General features: G+C 45.5%; 1 protein-coding gene across 1 annotated transcript in view; it reads left to right on the forward strand.

The window, feature by feature from the left end:
* LOC124789372 (adenylate cyclase type 2) overlaps positions 1-12,406 on the forward strand; it is a 278,181-nt gene that overhangs the window by 159,547 nt on the left and 106,228 nt on the right. The window contains exons 8-9 of the mRNA XM_047256703.1: positions 1,171-1,229; positions 7,243-7,413. Coding sequence (XP_047112659.1) covers positions 1,171-1,229; positions 7,243-7,413 — 230 coding nt within the window. The remainder of the gene's footprint in view (positions 1-1,170; positions 1,230-7,242; positions 7,414-12,406) is intronic.

Here is a 12,406-nt window from a genome sequence, read left to right on the forward strand (position 1 = left end):
ATGGTTCTTTATGTATCAGAAGCGAAACTGAATGATTGATTGCATCAATAAAGGAAGGAAAAAGAGGGTTTCATGTCCTGTTGACGAAAAGGTCACTAGAGACCATAGCACAAACTCGGATTGGGGAAGGTCGTACTGAAACTGACCTTGCCCTTTCAGAGGAACTATCCCGGAATTTGTCTTAAGTGCTTAAGGAGAAACACGGAACACCCAGGCTGCGATTCGAACCACCGTTCTCTCGAATACGAGTCCAGTGTCTGACCACCTGGCTCATCACTCGGTGCGAAAATGAGGGAATGGTAGATGGAACTGACATGCGACAAATGATGACTGATTCAAACTTTGAACTAAAGTGTGTGTGAGTGAGGCTTGGCCATCATTCAAGAAGTTTTCCAGGAAGTTCTTAGATAGCAAAAACGATCTACGTTATGTTTCTGATTTAACAAACATGCTGGATAAGTTCAAGAAACTGGGCTATTTAATGAATCTCAAGACCACTTTTGAAGTCACTTTGATATTTCCTTGAAAATTTGGATTATGTATTTGTGGAACAAGGTGAGCGCATCCGTCTAGGTATCAGAGTGATGCAAAGATGTTATCAGGACCGCTGGACTACCAATATTATGTGAGATTCTATAGACCACTTCACCAAGAAATACAGCAAGCAACTCATTGGAGACAAGTCTATATTAGATATTCATGGAGAAGAGAGAAAGGAAATATACAGAGAAATATATATAATAACTATGAAATGGAGTGCTGATTTCATATTTATTTCAGTAAAATATTCGTTCGCATTGAAAAGTTAAATTACTTTTAATCCTTATTAGTTGTATTTTGCTGATTCATAACGAGGTCACATTGTGATTAAATATTACGTGATAACAAAGCTGTCGTCAGATGTGAGACTAAACTAATACCTAAGAAAAGTAATCAATATATATTTTTTTGTTGGCTTGTGTAGTAAACTTTTGAGTTCTCTATGCTCAGTATTATAAAATTATGATCATACCAAATGTTTTTACCCCAACTTTATCTTCCTGTCTTCACAGTTTGGTTTCTTATTTCATTTGTCTGTCTCATTCGCCGATTACAAAGCATTTTGTTTATTTTTGTAGGCGGCTCATTACTGCGTATATTTAAAGAACACCGTCCATTTTCTGTTTACAGAGTATCTCCATGATTGAGTCAAACTTGCTGCCCAGCGAGAGCTCCTGCTTCGACTGCAAGTAAGTGCACATCCAAAGTGTCTACATTTATGCATACTACTGTGGTTAGTCGTTCTTCTGAAAGCGAGGCGGCAATCTACAATACACACCTGCTACAGTTGTTTTCTACTTTGATGATTAGGTAGCAGTTTTTCATAGAATAAATGTAATCTAAAAGAGAAGTATATTACGTCGACATAAAAGGACGAGACTCTTCGGTCTACTAAGGAACTGTTCGTCTTGGCGTGCTAATGTGCGATTCTTCATCGACCTTCAACTGCCTCCATACTTTGAAATAAGTTTCCGTTAGTTCAAATGGCTCTGAGCACTATGGGACTTAACATCTATGGTCATCAGTCCCCTAGAACTTAGAACTACTTAAACCTAACAAACCTAAGGACATCACACAACACCCAGCCATCACGAGGCAGAGAAAATCCCTGACCCAGCCGGGAATCGAACCCGGGAACCCGGGGGTGGGAAGCGAGAACGCTACCGCACGACCACGAAATGCGGGCTTCCGTTAGTTGATCGATTTAGTCACTGTGCAGTTTACTTCACCCACCGGAAAATACATATATGTTGCAGTAGTCACTATGTGTAAAGTTACGTAATGGTGCCTTTTTTTTTTTTTTTTGCAGTCACATGTCTGAAAATGCTAGTATACATCGAAACATTGAAATACCTTTAACACAGCAGTCTACTAGAACATTTAAAACAATAATGCGCAGTCTATTACTAGGTGGAGTATTGTATGGTAATTCGTTTTCTGCATGTGAAGGGGAACAACGGGGCAACCATCCGTGAGGAATTTCTTGTAAGTGTACGGAAACAATTCACAGTAATATGACGCAGTGGGTAGGTGGCACAGACGTTTCCAGTGTAGTCAAACAAATCAGAACTGTAAAGGAGAAAGTGGCAGATCGGGTATTACAATCGAGGGGGCAGTGAATAAAGTGAAAACCAGTCAAGGATCAGATCCATAAAATTTCGGGCGTGCAGCCACATAAATTTAACTTCTTCTTCTAATATTTCGGCTAAATAACGTCCAGCCATTTTCCCAGTGAGCCGGGGCGACTGACGTCCATCACTTGCTCCGTCCTTTTAAAGCCGTGGACCGCACCACTGTGCATGCGGTCGCAGATACACAAGGCACCAGAGACATTAATCGGCAGCAGAGACGTATGGCATATGCATGGAAATAGATCCATGGCTGCGCAGTCGATCCACACGGTGATACCGATGTGTCACTGCGAGCTGCACCGTCGCAACGTCTTTGTGATTTTATTACAGAAATTTCGGATTCCAAGATTTGTCCAAGCTGAAGCCGCTATCTCTATTAATTAAATTCGTCGCCAAGCGAATTTCAATTGCATCCTTCACTACTGAGTTCCAGAAGGATGAAGTCGAGGCCAAAATTTCGACGTTATCGTACGCCATAGAGTGCCCAGTGTCAATACAGTGCTCGGCCACCGCAGGTTTATTAGGGTGTAAGAGCTCTGTGCATCTCTCCTGGATAGTACGTGTCGTCTGTCTGATATAGGAACGGCCGCACTTGGGTCTTGTAAACCCCAGGCTTCCTAAGCACCAAATCATCTTTAACGGAACCCAAGAGTGCTGCTGTCTTTGGTGGAGGGCGAAAAATCACTTTCACTTCATGCCTACTGAGAATCCGTCCTATTTTTGACGATGGGCTTCCCACGTACGGCAGAAAAGCCATCGATTTAAAAGTTTCATTGTCTTCTTCTGATTTTCTTATACCCACAATTGATTTCATTTGCAGTGCCTTATGTATCTGCTGTTGTGAGTACCCGTTGGCTTCAAAAACTCTTCTCGAGTGTAAAAGCTCGTCTTCCAGACTGCTCTCGTCAGCAATGACGTGTGCTCTGTGTACTAGAGTTCTGACTACACTCATCGTCTGTGAAGGATGGTGGCCGCTATTTGCGCGTAATTTTAAATCCGTATGAGTCGATTTTCGATAAACCGCGTGTCCCAAGGTGCCACCATCTTTACACCGTACCAGCACATCCAAAAATGGAAGACATCCATCTTTTTCGATTTCCATCGTGAACTGAATTTGTCTGTGGATGGAGTTCAGATGATCTAAAAATCCTTTTAACTTGTCTTCACCATGGGGCCACACTACAAACGTGTCGTCAGCACACCTTCGAAACACTGTGGGCTTCAAGCTTGCAGATTCCGGCGCCTTTTCCTAGAAGTCCTCCACAAAAAATTTGGCCACCAAAGGCGAAAAAGAACTACCCATGGTGACACCGTCGGTCTGCTCACAAAATTAATTATTGAATAAAAAATATGTCGAGTTGAAAACATGTTCAAACAAAACTGAAATCTCTTTATCGAAACTTTTTCAAATGAGAAACAATGATTCCGAAAGAGGAACCTATGTAAACAACGACACTACATCTAAACTGACTAACATATCAGAATTGCTCAGTTTGAGTGATTTCAGTTTGCCAATGAAGCCCACAGAGTTCCGTATATCATTTACCCATCAGAGGCCTTAATGACGATGCTAAGTGTTTGGCAGAATCATAGGTTGGAGATCCGATGTTACTCGCTATCGGACGCAGAGGAACACCATTCTTGTGGATCTTTGGATGTCCATAAAGCCTTGGAGGCACCACACCACTTGGTTTCAATCTTCGCACAACTTCTGGTAGAAGGGGGGAGCCTTTCATAAGCGAAGCAGTCTTCTAACCACCTGGTTGGTGGGGTCTTTACTGATCTTCCGGTATGTGCTGTCACTCAACTGTTCATTTTATGATCATAATCGTCACGAGACATTAAAACATTGGCATTACCCTTATCAGCTGGAAAAACCACCGTCTCGGTATCCTGGCGAAGTTTACGTAGTCCAGCCCTCTCGTCCTCACATATGTTACTCCTTTGTGGGCGAGCCTTCATGACGATGCATAATCAAGGATCATTTTTCAATATTTTGTAAGTCATTCTGAACATTAGTAAGTTTCCTGCCTGCTTGCAGACATTCAAAAAACTTGCTGGTCGGCAGTAGCAACGAAAATGTAGCAGCTATGTCAGACCAACCAAGATAGTTTCTTTAGCCGCCTAAGAACCCAAATGCAAACAAGGCCCCTGGAGAAGATGACATTCTCTTAGAATTACTGATATCCTTGGGGGAGCCAGCCATGAGAAAATTGTTGCACTTCGTGAGCAAGATACATGAGACTGACGAAATACCCTCAGACGTCAGGAAGTATATAATAACCCCAGTTGCAAAGAAGGCAGGCGCTAACACATGTGAATAGTACCGAACCATCAGTTCAGTAAGCCATGGTTATAAATTTTGACGTGAATGATATACAAAAGAATAGAAAAACTGGTAGAAGCCGACTTCGGGAAGGATGTTTCGGTTTCGGAGAAAAACAGGAACACGCAAATCAGTATTTATCCTACTACTTATCCTAGAAGACAGCTTAAAGAAAGACAAACCTACTTTTATAGTATTTGTAGATTTAGACGAAGTGTTGGTACTGTTAACTAGACTATACAGTTTGAAATTTTGAACGTAGCAGCGATAAAATACAAGAAGATAAAGAAAGCGAACGATTTATAATACTTATACAGAAACCATACTGCAGTTGTAAGAGTCGAGGGATATGAAAGGGAAGCCATATTGAGAAGGGAGCGAAACAAAATTATAGCCTACTCCCAGCGTTATTCAATCTGTACATTCAACAAGCTAGGAAGGAAACCAAGGAGGAATTCGTAAAGGGAATGAAATTCACGAAGAAGAAATAATAACTTTTGAGAGTTGTCGATGACATTGTTACTCTGGCAGAGACGGTTGAGTACTTGGAACAGCAGCTGAAAGAAATGGATAGTGTCTTGAAAAGATATTATAAATGAACAGCAACAAAACTGAAGCAACGATAACGTAATGTACTCGAATTAAATGAAGCAGTGCTGATACAATTAAATTAGAAAATAAAAGAAGTAGATAAGTTTTGCTATTTGGTCATCAAAATAACTCATGGTGGCCGCAGTAGAAAGGATAAAGACTGTATATTGGCTGTAGCACTAGAAGTGTTCCTGAAGAAGGGAAATTTGTTAACATGTAATATAGAGTTAAATGTTGGGAACTCTTTTCTGGAGTGTAGCGTTGTACGGAAGTGAAACGTGGTCGATAGGCAGTTCAGACGTGTAGATCGAATAACAAATGAGAGGGTGCTGAATCGAACTGAGGAAAAAAGAATTTCATGGCACAATTTGACTCAACCAGGAATCGTTTTGTGGTATACGTTCTGAGACACTAAGGGATTGTCAGTTTAGTAACATAGACAAGTGTGAGTGTTAAAAATTTTAGAGGGAGACTAAGGCCAGAATACGGTTACTGGATTCAAATGCCCGTTGGTTATGTTAGTTGCGCAGAGATGGAGAGGCTTGCACGGGACAGGGCAGCATGGAGATCTGCATCAAAACAGTCTTCGGACTGAACAACCGTAGATGAATTCTGGGTCTATCACTATGACCTCGAAACAAAGGAACAAAACAAGCGGTGGAAACACGCGGATTCACAACTGACGAAAACGGCGAAGCAGACAGAACCAGCTTCTGACAAAGTGATGCTGAGCGTCTTTGTGAATACCTTGATGTGATGTTTACAGATTATCCTCGTAAGGGCAAACCATCACAAGAGGAACTACCGAAACGTCCTAACGAGGCTGTCAAGATGAAGCATTGCGATAAGCTTACAAAGGGTTTGTTTTTGCTCCACGATAACAGCTCAGCTCATTCTAAGGCAGAAAGAGTGGCACTTGCTGCTTCTTTGGGCTACAAAAATTTTGTCTTACCTTCCGTAGTATCCTGACATAGCTCACCGTGAGTTCTTCCTCTTTATTCAGAGACGAAACCACGGTATGGCAGGTATAACCAGAATAACGACGAGGTGGTTGGAACTGTACCTGAAGAGAAGAAATGCGGACTGACTTCTACAACCAGCGTAATTTCATCCAAACTTGGCACATATCTGGACACCTCTCGCACCCTTAGGCGTGGGATGCAGTCTGAATTGTATGATAAGTAAAAGTAATCGCAATCGCTTTTCTTAACGTCGAATGCATAATTTTTGGGATCGCTAGGCTTTAATGGAGACAGTCTGACAACTCTGAAGCCGTGGCGTTTGCGGTAGAAGGAGATGACATGTGCAGCTTATCTCTGGAATGCTTGCAGCAATTTCAACTTAATGAGGTGCGCATTTAATTTAAAGTCAGGAAAAATTAGTGGGGAGATGGGCGGAGAAGGACACCCTTAGCATTTCTATGCAGGGTATAGGTCTAGTGGAGAGATGGGGTGAAGCTCTGGAGAAATAAGGATAAATATGTAGCCAGGCACCGTCAGATAGTCATCTAGTGTATTATATAGCATACTAACTGTTCCCAGGCGCGCATTGCTATGGCTCAATCAACTTAAATTTAAAAGAAAGAAAAGCAGAGAGCATACGTTTCTAGCATCTTTGTGAATTGGGCATACATCCTAATCTTTTTCTCCCCATTCCGCCCCGTCTCTGTTCATCTCCTCTTCCTCCTCCCTCATTGTCCATTTTCCCCTCATTCCCCCTCTCTCTGTCCATCACCCCCTCCTCCTTCTCTCTGTCCATCTTCTCCTCCTCCCCCCCTCTCTCTCTCCACCTCGTCTGGCCCACTCTCTGTCCCCCTCTCCTGTCCATTACCTTCTCACCCCTTTCTATGTCCATCTTCTCCTTCTCTTCCACCTATCTCTCCATCTCCTCCTGCCCCTTTCTCCCTTCATCTCGTCCTTTTCACTTTCTGTGTCCACTTTCTCCCACCCCTCTGTCCATCTCCTACTCCCCCTCTCTTTGACACTGTATACGTATGATAAAAAGTGGGCGTATAAAAACACGTGCGTATTCGCATGCAACGTTGTGTCAAAATCGACGAAGAACTTAAGAAGATTTAAGATTTTAAAGAAACGAACTTTTACATTTTTTATTTGTGTAGATAACAGCAGCCAGATGTTGCCTGTTTCCCCACAGGCAGTGCATGTCTCAGTCAGAGGAGATGAACCCGGCACTCCTGTGGTTCAAAGACAGCGGCCACGAGACGGACTACCGCAGTGAGCCGGACCTGCAATTCCGCTACTACGTGCTCGCCGCGCTCGTCCTCTTCCTCTGCATGGCCACCGTGCAGCTGCTCATTCTCAAGGGGTAAGCGCCGCCTTCTTACTACATCACGTCCACACACTCCTACATACCGCTCTACAGTAACTGCTCATATTCGTGATTTTGTACCCTGTCCCAGTCCCGTAACGGTCGATAGACAACATATTCTTTACGGGCCTCTACGTGTGATCTAATCTCTCTCACTTTATTTTCACGACTCCTACGCAAGACATATGATGATGGCAACTGGACTGTGGAACAGGTTCCCTCGAATATCGGTTGTCTAAGAATTTCGGGGCATAGTGATCCACATACTATCTCGAAGGCACTTGACTAGCGACATATCCAAACAGCAAACCCCCACACATTACTTCAGTGTGCCACACGACTCCGGTAACAACCACTCACCCCCTTCCCCCTTCGGTGAGTACGTGCTTGACTACCAAGGGAACCCAGCCTTAGCTGCACTACTTCCTCTTCCTCTTCCTGTGCTGCTAACCTACACTTCTACTATCTCTTACCTCCTCTGAATTTCCCGCCCATGGGACCCACAGCTCTTTTGTGAGCACATGTGTGGTACACACGGGTCCCTGAGCTATTGCAGTCTTTATTCATTTCCGGGCTGCTTTACCTCCCCCTTCCGTCTCCCATTGTGTCGTTATTCCTTTCCCTTTGCTCCTCCCATTCCCTATCTTGGTGTTCTTATTTATGTTGGCCCAGCTACCCTCCTGACTTCTTTTCGTCGTGTGGTTTTCGGTTGTTTGCTTTTCCTCCTCCTTTTGGACTTTTCTTTTTTTGACCTTCATTTCTAAATTTGGAATCTGTAGTCTGAGCAGATGGGGAAGAAATCCCTCCCTAGCGCCTTTGGCTTGGCTTCTCCTCGACCTCCTCCTCCTCCTCCTCTCCTTCTCCCTTTTTCTTCTTCCCTTCCTTCCAGCCATACCCCTTTCGCCTCTTTCCTAGGTTACCAGTTCCTACAGCCCCATCTGGCTGAGGCCCCTGGCACAACAGGGATCACACTGCTCGTACCTGCACTCTGAACGCCTCGCGATAGCCTAGGAACGGTTGCCCATCTTTTTAGGGCTTCGACAGGGATCACACTGCTCGTACCTGCACTCTGAACGCCTCGCGATAGCCTAGGAACGGTTGCCCATCTTTTTAGGGCATCGGAACTCCCTGCAACGACCGTCATGCCAGGCGGCCGTTGCTGTGGATGGATCGCGCCCATGAGGCAAGCCCCTGATCATAGTGGGTGGTACCAGGGTGAATATTTGGCGCATAAAAGGTATTAAACTCTCTGGCCTTCTTACGCCGCCGCGTCTCTTCCTAGCAATAGTTCCCTCTCAGTTCCTGTTTCTGCCTCCCCAGACTTCCCCCCCCCCCTTTTGTTACCCCTTGGTTGAAGGGCTAGGCCCACTGGCTTGAGACAAAACCGTATCTGAGGTCCTTGGTCTGTACCAGGATTGACATTGAGTCTTTTGCCTCCACCAAAGCCCTTTTTGTGGAAAATATTGAGGACAAGTCCTTAAGTAAGTTGAGATCTGGCTCCCCCCTTACAGAGGCAACTCCTGCCAGTCAGTCTGCCTGCCTCAATGGCTGCGACCGCTTAGGAGGCATACCAGTGAATATCACCCCTCACAAGTGTCATTATAACATAGGGTGTAATTTTTCATAAGGACCTTCTCCTCCAGTCCAATGATGAGCTCAGGGCTAATCTGGAATGCCGTGGCTTTCATTTCGTCCAGAGCGTCCAGAGAGGCCCTAACGACATCGTTTAGACATTGGCGCTTTCATCCTGGCCTTTGCAGGGGATACCCTGGTCGAGAAGGTAAAGGCAGTGGTATACAGATGCAGTGCAAACTGTACATTCCACCTCCCACGTGTTGCTTCCGTTGCCTCAATCTATGGTATACCACACCCATGTGTAGTGATTGTCGTCGCCCTCTTCATATGGGGAGCCCTTGCACCCTACTGCAGGTCTACATTATCCCTGCTCACCAGTGTGTCCAGTGTATATAAACGAAAAAAGAATCCAGAAATATAGATCTTTGACAGTCTTAGCTACTTTGAGGCCTGACAGTGAAATCTGATAGACTTCACCCTGTGAATCTCTCACCTACTTTGCCTCAATTATGTCTTCCCCTCGTCTCCCCTCCTCCTTACCCCGATCCTGCCTCCTTCCCTTTCCTCCACCCCAGTGGCTCCCATCCCTTCCCATCAAGCAACCCCTCCTCCCCCTCAGCTAGGGAACAAATCCTCTTCTCTGGCTCCTACTAGGGATGGGGCTCTCTCTCAGAACACTAGACATTCTCAAGATAGACAGCCTGCAACCTATGGTCAGACGAGGGGCCCAAGGTCTGAGGCCCCAAAGCCACATGCTTTCTATCCAATCCAGACCTCCCTGCCACCTATTCCCTACTGATAACACCTACTCCCTCCCTCCAAGGGAGAAGAACAAGCAACACAAGACCAAGGACGATGTTTCCCCAACATCCCAGGGGCTTTCACCCCCTCCCTCTCACTCTCAATCAGATCCTGTTTTTATGTATGTCATACCATTCACATCAGTGACGACCATTGACCCAGTGACACGACCTCCCCTCAGCTTCTATATGTCTAGCCTGAACTCTCAACACATGATAATCCATTGGAATTGTGGCGGATATTACCGTCACCTACCGGAAATACAACAACTTGTTCTGCATTCTGTCTTGCTCTTCAAGACTTCCGTGATCACCACTCTCCAACGTTTTGTGGTTATCGGGCGTCCTGTGAGGATGGTGTGGGCCCCAAGATAGCATCTGGAGGAGTCTGCACTTTCGTCCACACTCATGCCATTAGTGATTGGATCTCCCTTCCTACCTACCTGGAAGCAGCAGCGGCACGAGTGCGAACGGCCCCAGCAATCACCATTTGCAATGTATACCTCCCCAGGTAGCCCACTTCGTCAAGTTGAACTGCCTGCCTTAAACAGCAACTCCCGCCCCCTTACCTGCTTCTGAGGGACTTCAGTGCACACAATCCCCTGTGGGAGTGTGCCACTTCTAAGGGTAGCGGTCTTCTAATTGACCACCTTATTACAGACTTTGATGGATCTCCTTTAGTGCTGCTGATGGTACCTTTTCTGCCATTGATCTCACGACCACCTCACCTACGCTCGAGACTTCACTACACTGGTCACCCCATGATGATCATTGTGATAATGAACACTCTCTGGTGATTCTATAGTTCCCCTACCGCCTCCAGCCAGACAGGCCCCAAAGATGGGCATTCTGCAGAGCCAATTGGCCTTTATATATGTCTGTTGTGCACGTCGACACCTCTCTCTCGGATAGGATTGATGTGATAGTGCAAGGCGTCTCTGCAACTATTCTTCATGTCGCTGGCACTGCTAACCCCCATCCACAGGTCCTTCTTGTCTACCAATCCCATGGTGGACCAACGACGTAGCATTCGCTATCCAGGACCACTAATGGTCGGTGCAACGATTTAAATGACACCCTTCATAGACTAGCCTTATCGCTTTAAAGAATCTCTGTGCTAGGGCTCGCTATCTTATTAAGCACAGTAGAAAGAAATGCTGGAATCACTGTGTTTCGTCCCTGGGGATGTATGCCTCTTCATCCCAGGTTTGGTCCAAGCTCTGTAGCCTTCTGGGCCGCCAGCGACAATCTGTTGTCCAGGGTATCATCCTAAAGCGCGCTCTGTGTACTGATCCATCAGTCCTTGCAGATTACCTCGAAACGCAGTTCGTGACAGCATCGGCATCCTCTACCTATCCTGCTGTCTTTCTCCACTAGAGACGATGAGTTGAAGAAACCCCCCTCTGTTTCAATCCCCGCCAAGCTGAAGCCTATAATGATCCTTTCACCAAATGGGAATTCTTGCAGGTTCTTACATCTGCACGTGACACAGCCCCAGGCCCAGATTCCGTCCACAACCAGATGATCCAACACCAAGTTACCCACAGGCAACAATACTCTGTGTCTTCAGATGCATTTGGCTCATGGTTATCTTCCCCTCACAATGGCGAGACAGTATACTTATTCATGTACTTAAGCCCATGAAGACAGCTACCAAACGATTAGCCTGACCAACGTCCTTTGTAAACTGCTCGAGTGGATGGTTAGCTTCCGATTATGCTGGGTACTCTAATCTCAGGGTCTTTTTTCTCATATCAGTGTGGCTTCCAGGACGAACGATCTACAACTGATCATTTACTCAGAATGGAAACAGAAACCCGATAGGCTTTTGCTAAACGCCGACACCTTGTGCAGTTTCTTTGACCTACATAACGCATTCGACACAGCTTAGCACCGTAATATTGTCGTTATCCCCCATGACTGAGGCTTTCCAACCCCTTTTCGATTTGTAGGTGTGAGTTTTTATGCCTCCGGCTATCCTGGGTAGATTTGGCACTTCATTCAGCATCCTTCGGATCCAGGAGAACGTATCCTATAGAGTTCCGTGTTAAGAGCCACACTCTTCCTCGTTGCCATCAATGGGCTTGTAACCTCTGTTAAGCCTCTGGTTACACTGGCATTGTATGTCGACGAGTTTTGCATCTGCTGCAGCTCCCACTCGATAGAATCAGCTGAACGCCAGCTTCAAGGTGCCATCCAATGGGCCTCTACAGGGGCCCTTTCCCATGGCATCCAGTTTTCTTCCTCGATAACACGGGTTATGCATTCTTGCCGTTGAGCCACAGTACACCCCGATCCAGCACTTTTTTAGGCAACCAGCGCCTCGATGTAGCACAGCACCGGTTCTCGGACTTCTTTTCTCATAAAAAGCTGTCGTGGCTGCCCTATATATGCCACCTGTAGACTACCTGCATTCGGAACCTTAAAGGTCTCTGGTCCTGGCTCGCACATCTTTGGGTACAGACTGTGCTACTCTTCTCCACCTTTACTGCGGTGCGGTTTTTTCCAGACTAGATTATGGTTGTGTGATTTATGGCTTAGCAATTCCTTCCACTCTGAAACGATTTGACCCTTTTAATCATTATGGAATGTATCTGGATATCAGTGCCTTTTGC

This window comes from Schistocerca piceifrons, chromosome 3 (assembly GCF_021461385.2).
Source record: "Schistocerca piceifrons isolate TAMUIC-IGC-003096 chromosome 3, iqSchPice1.1, whole genome shotgun sequence".
Classification (NCBI taxonomy): Eukaryota; Metazoa; Arthropoda; class Insecta; order Orthoptera; family Acrididae; genus Schistocerca; species Schistocerca piceifrons.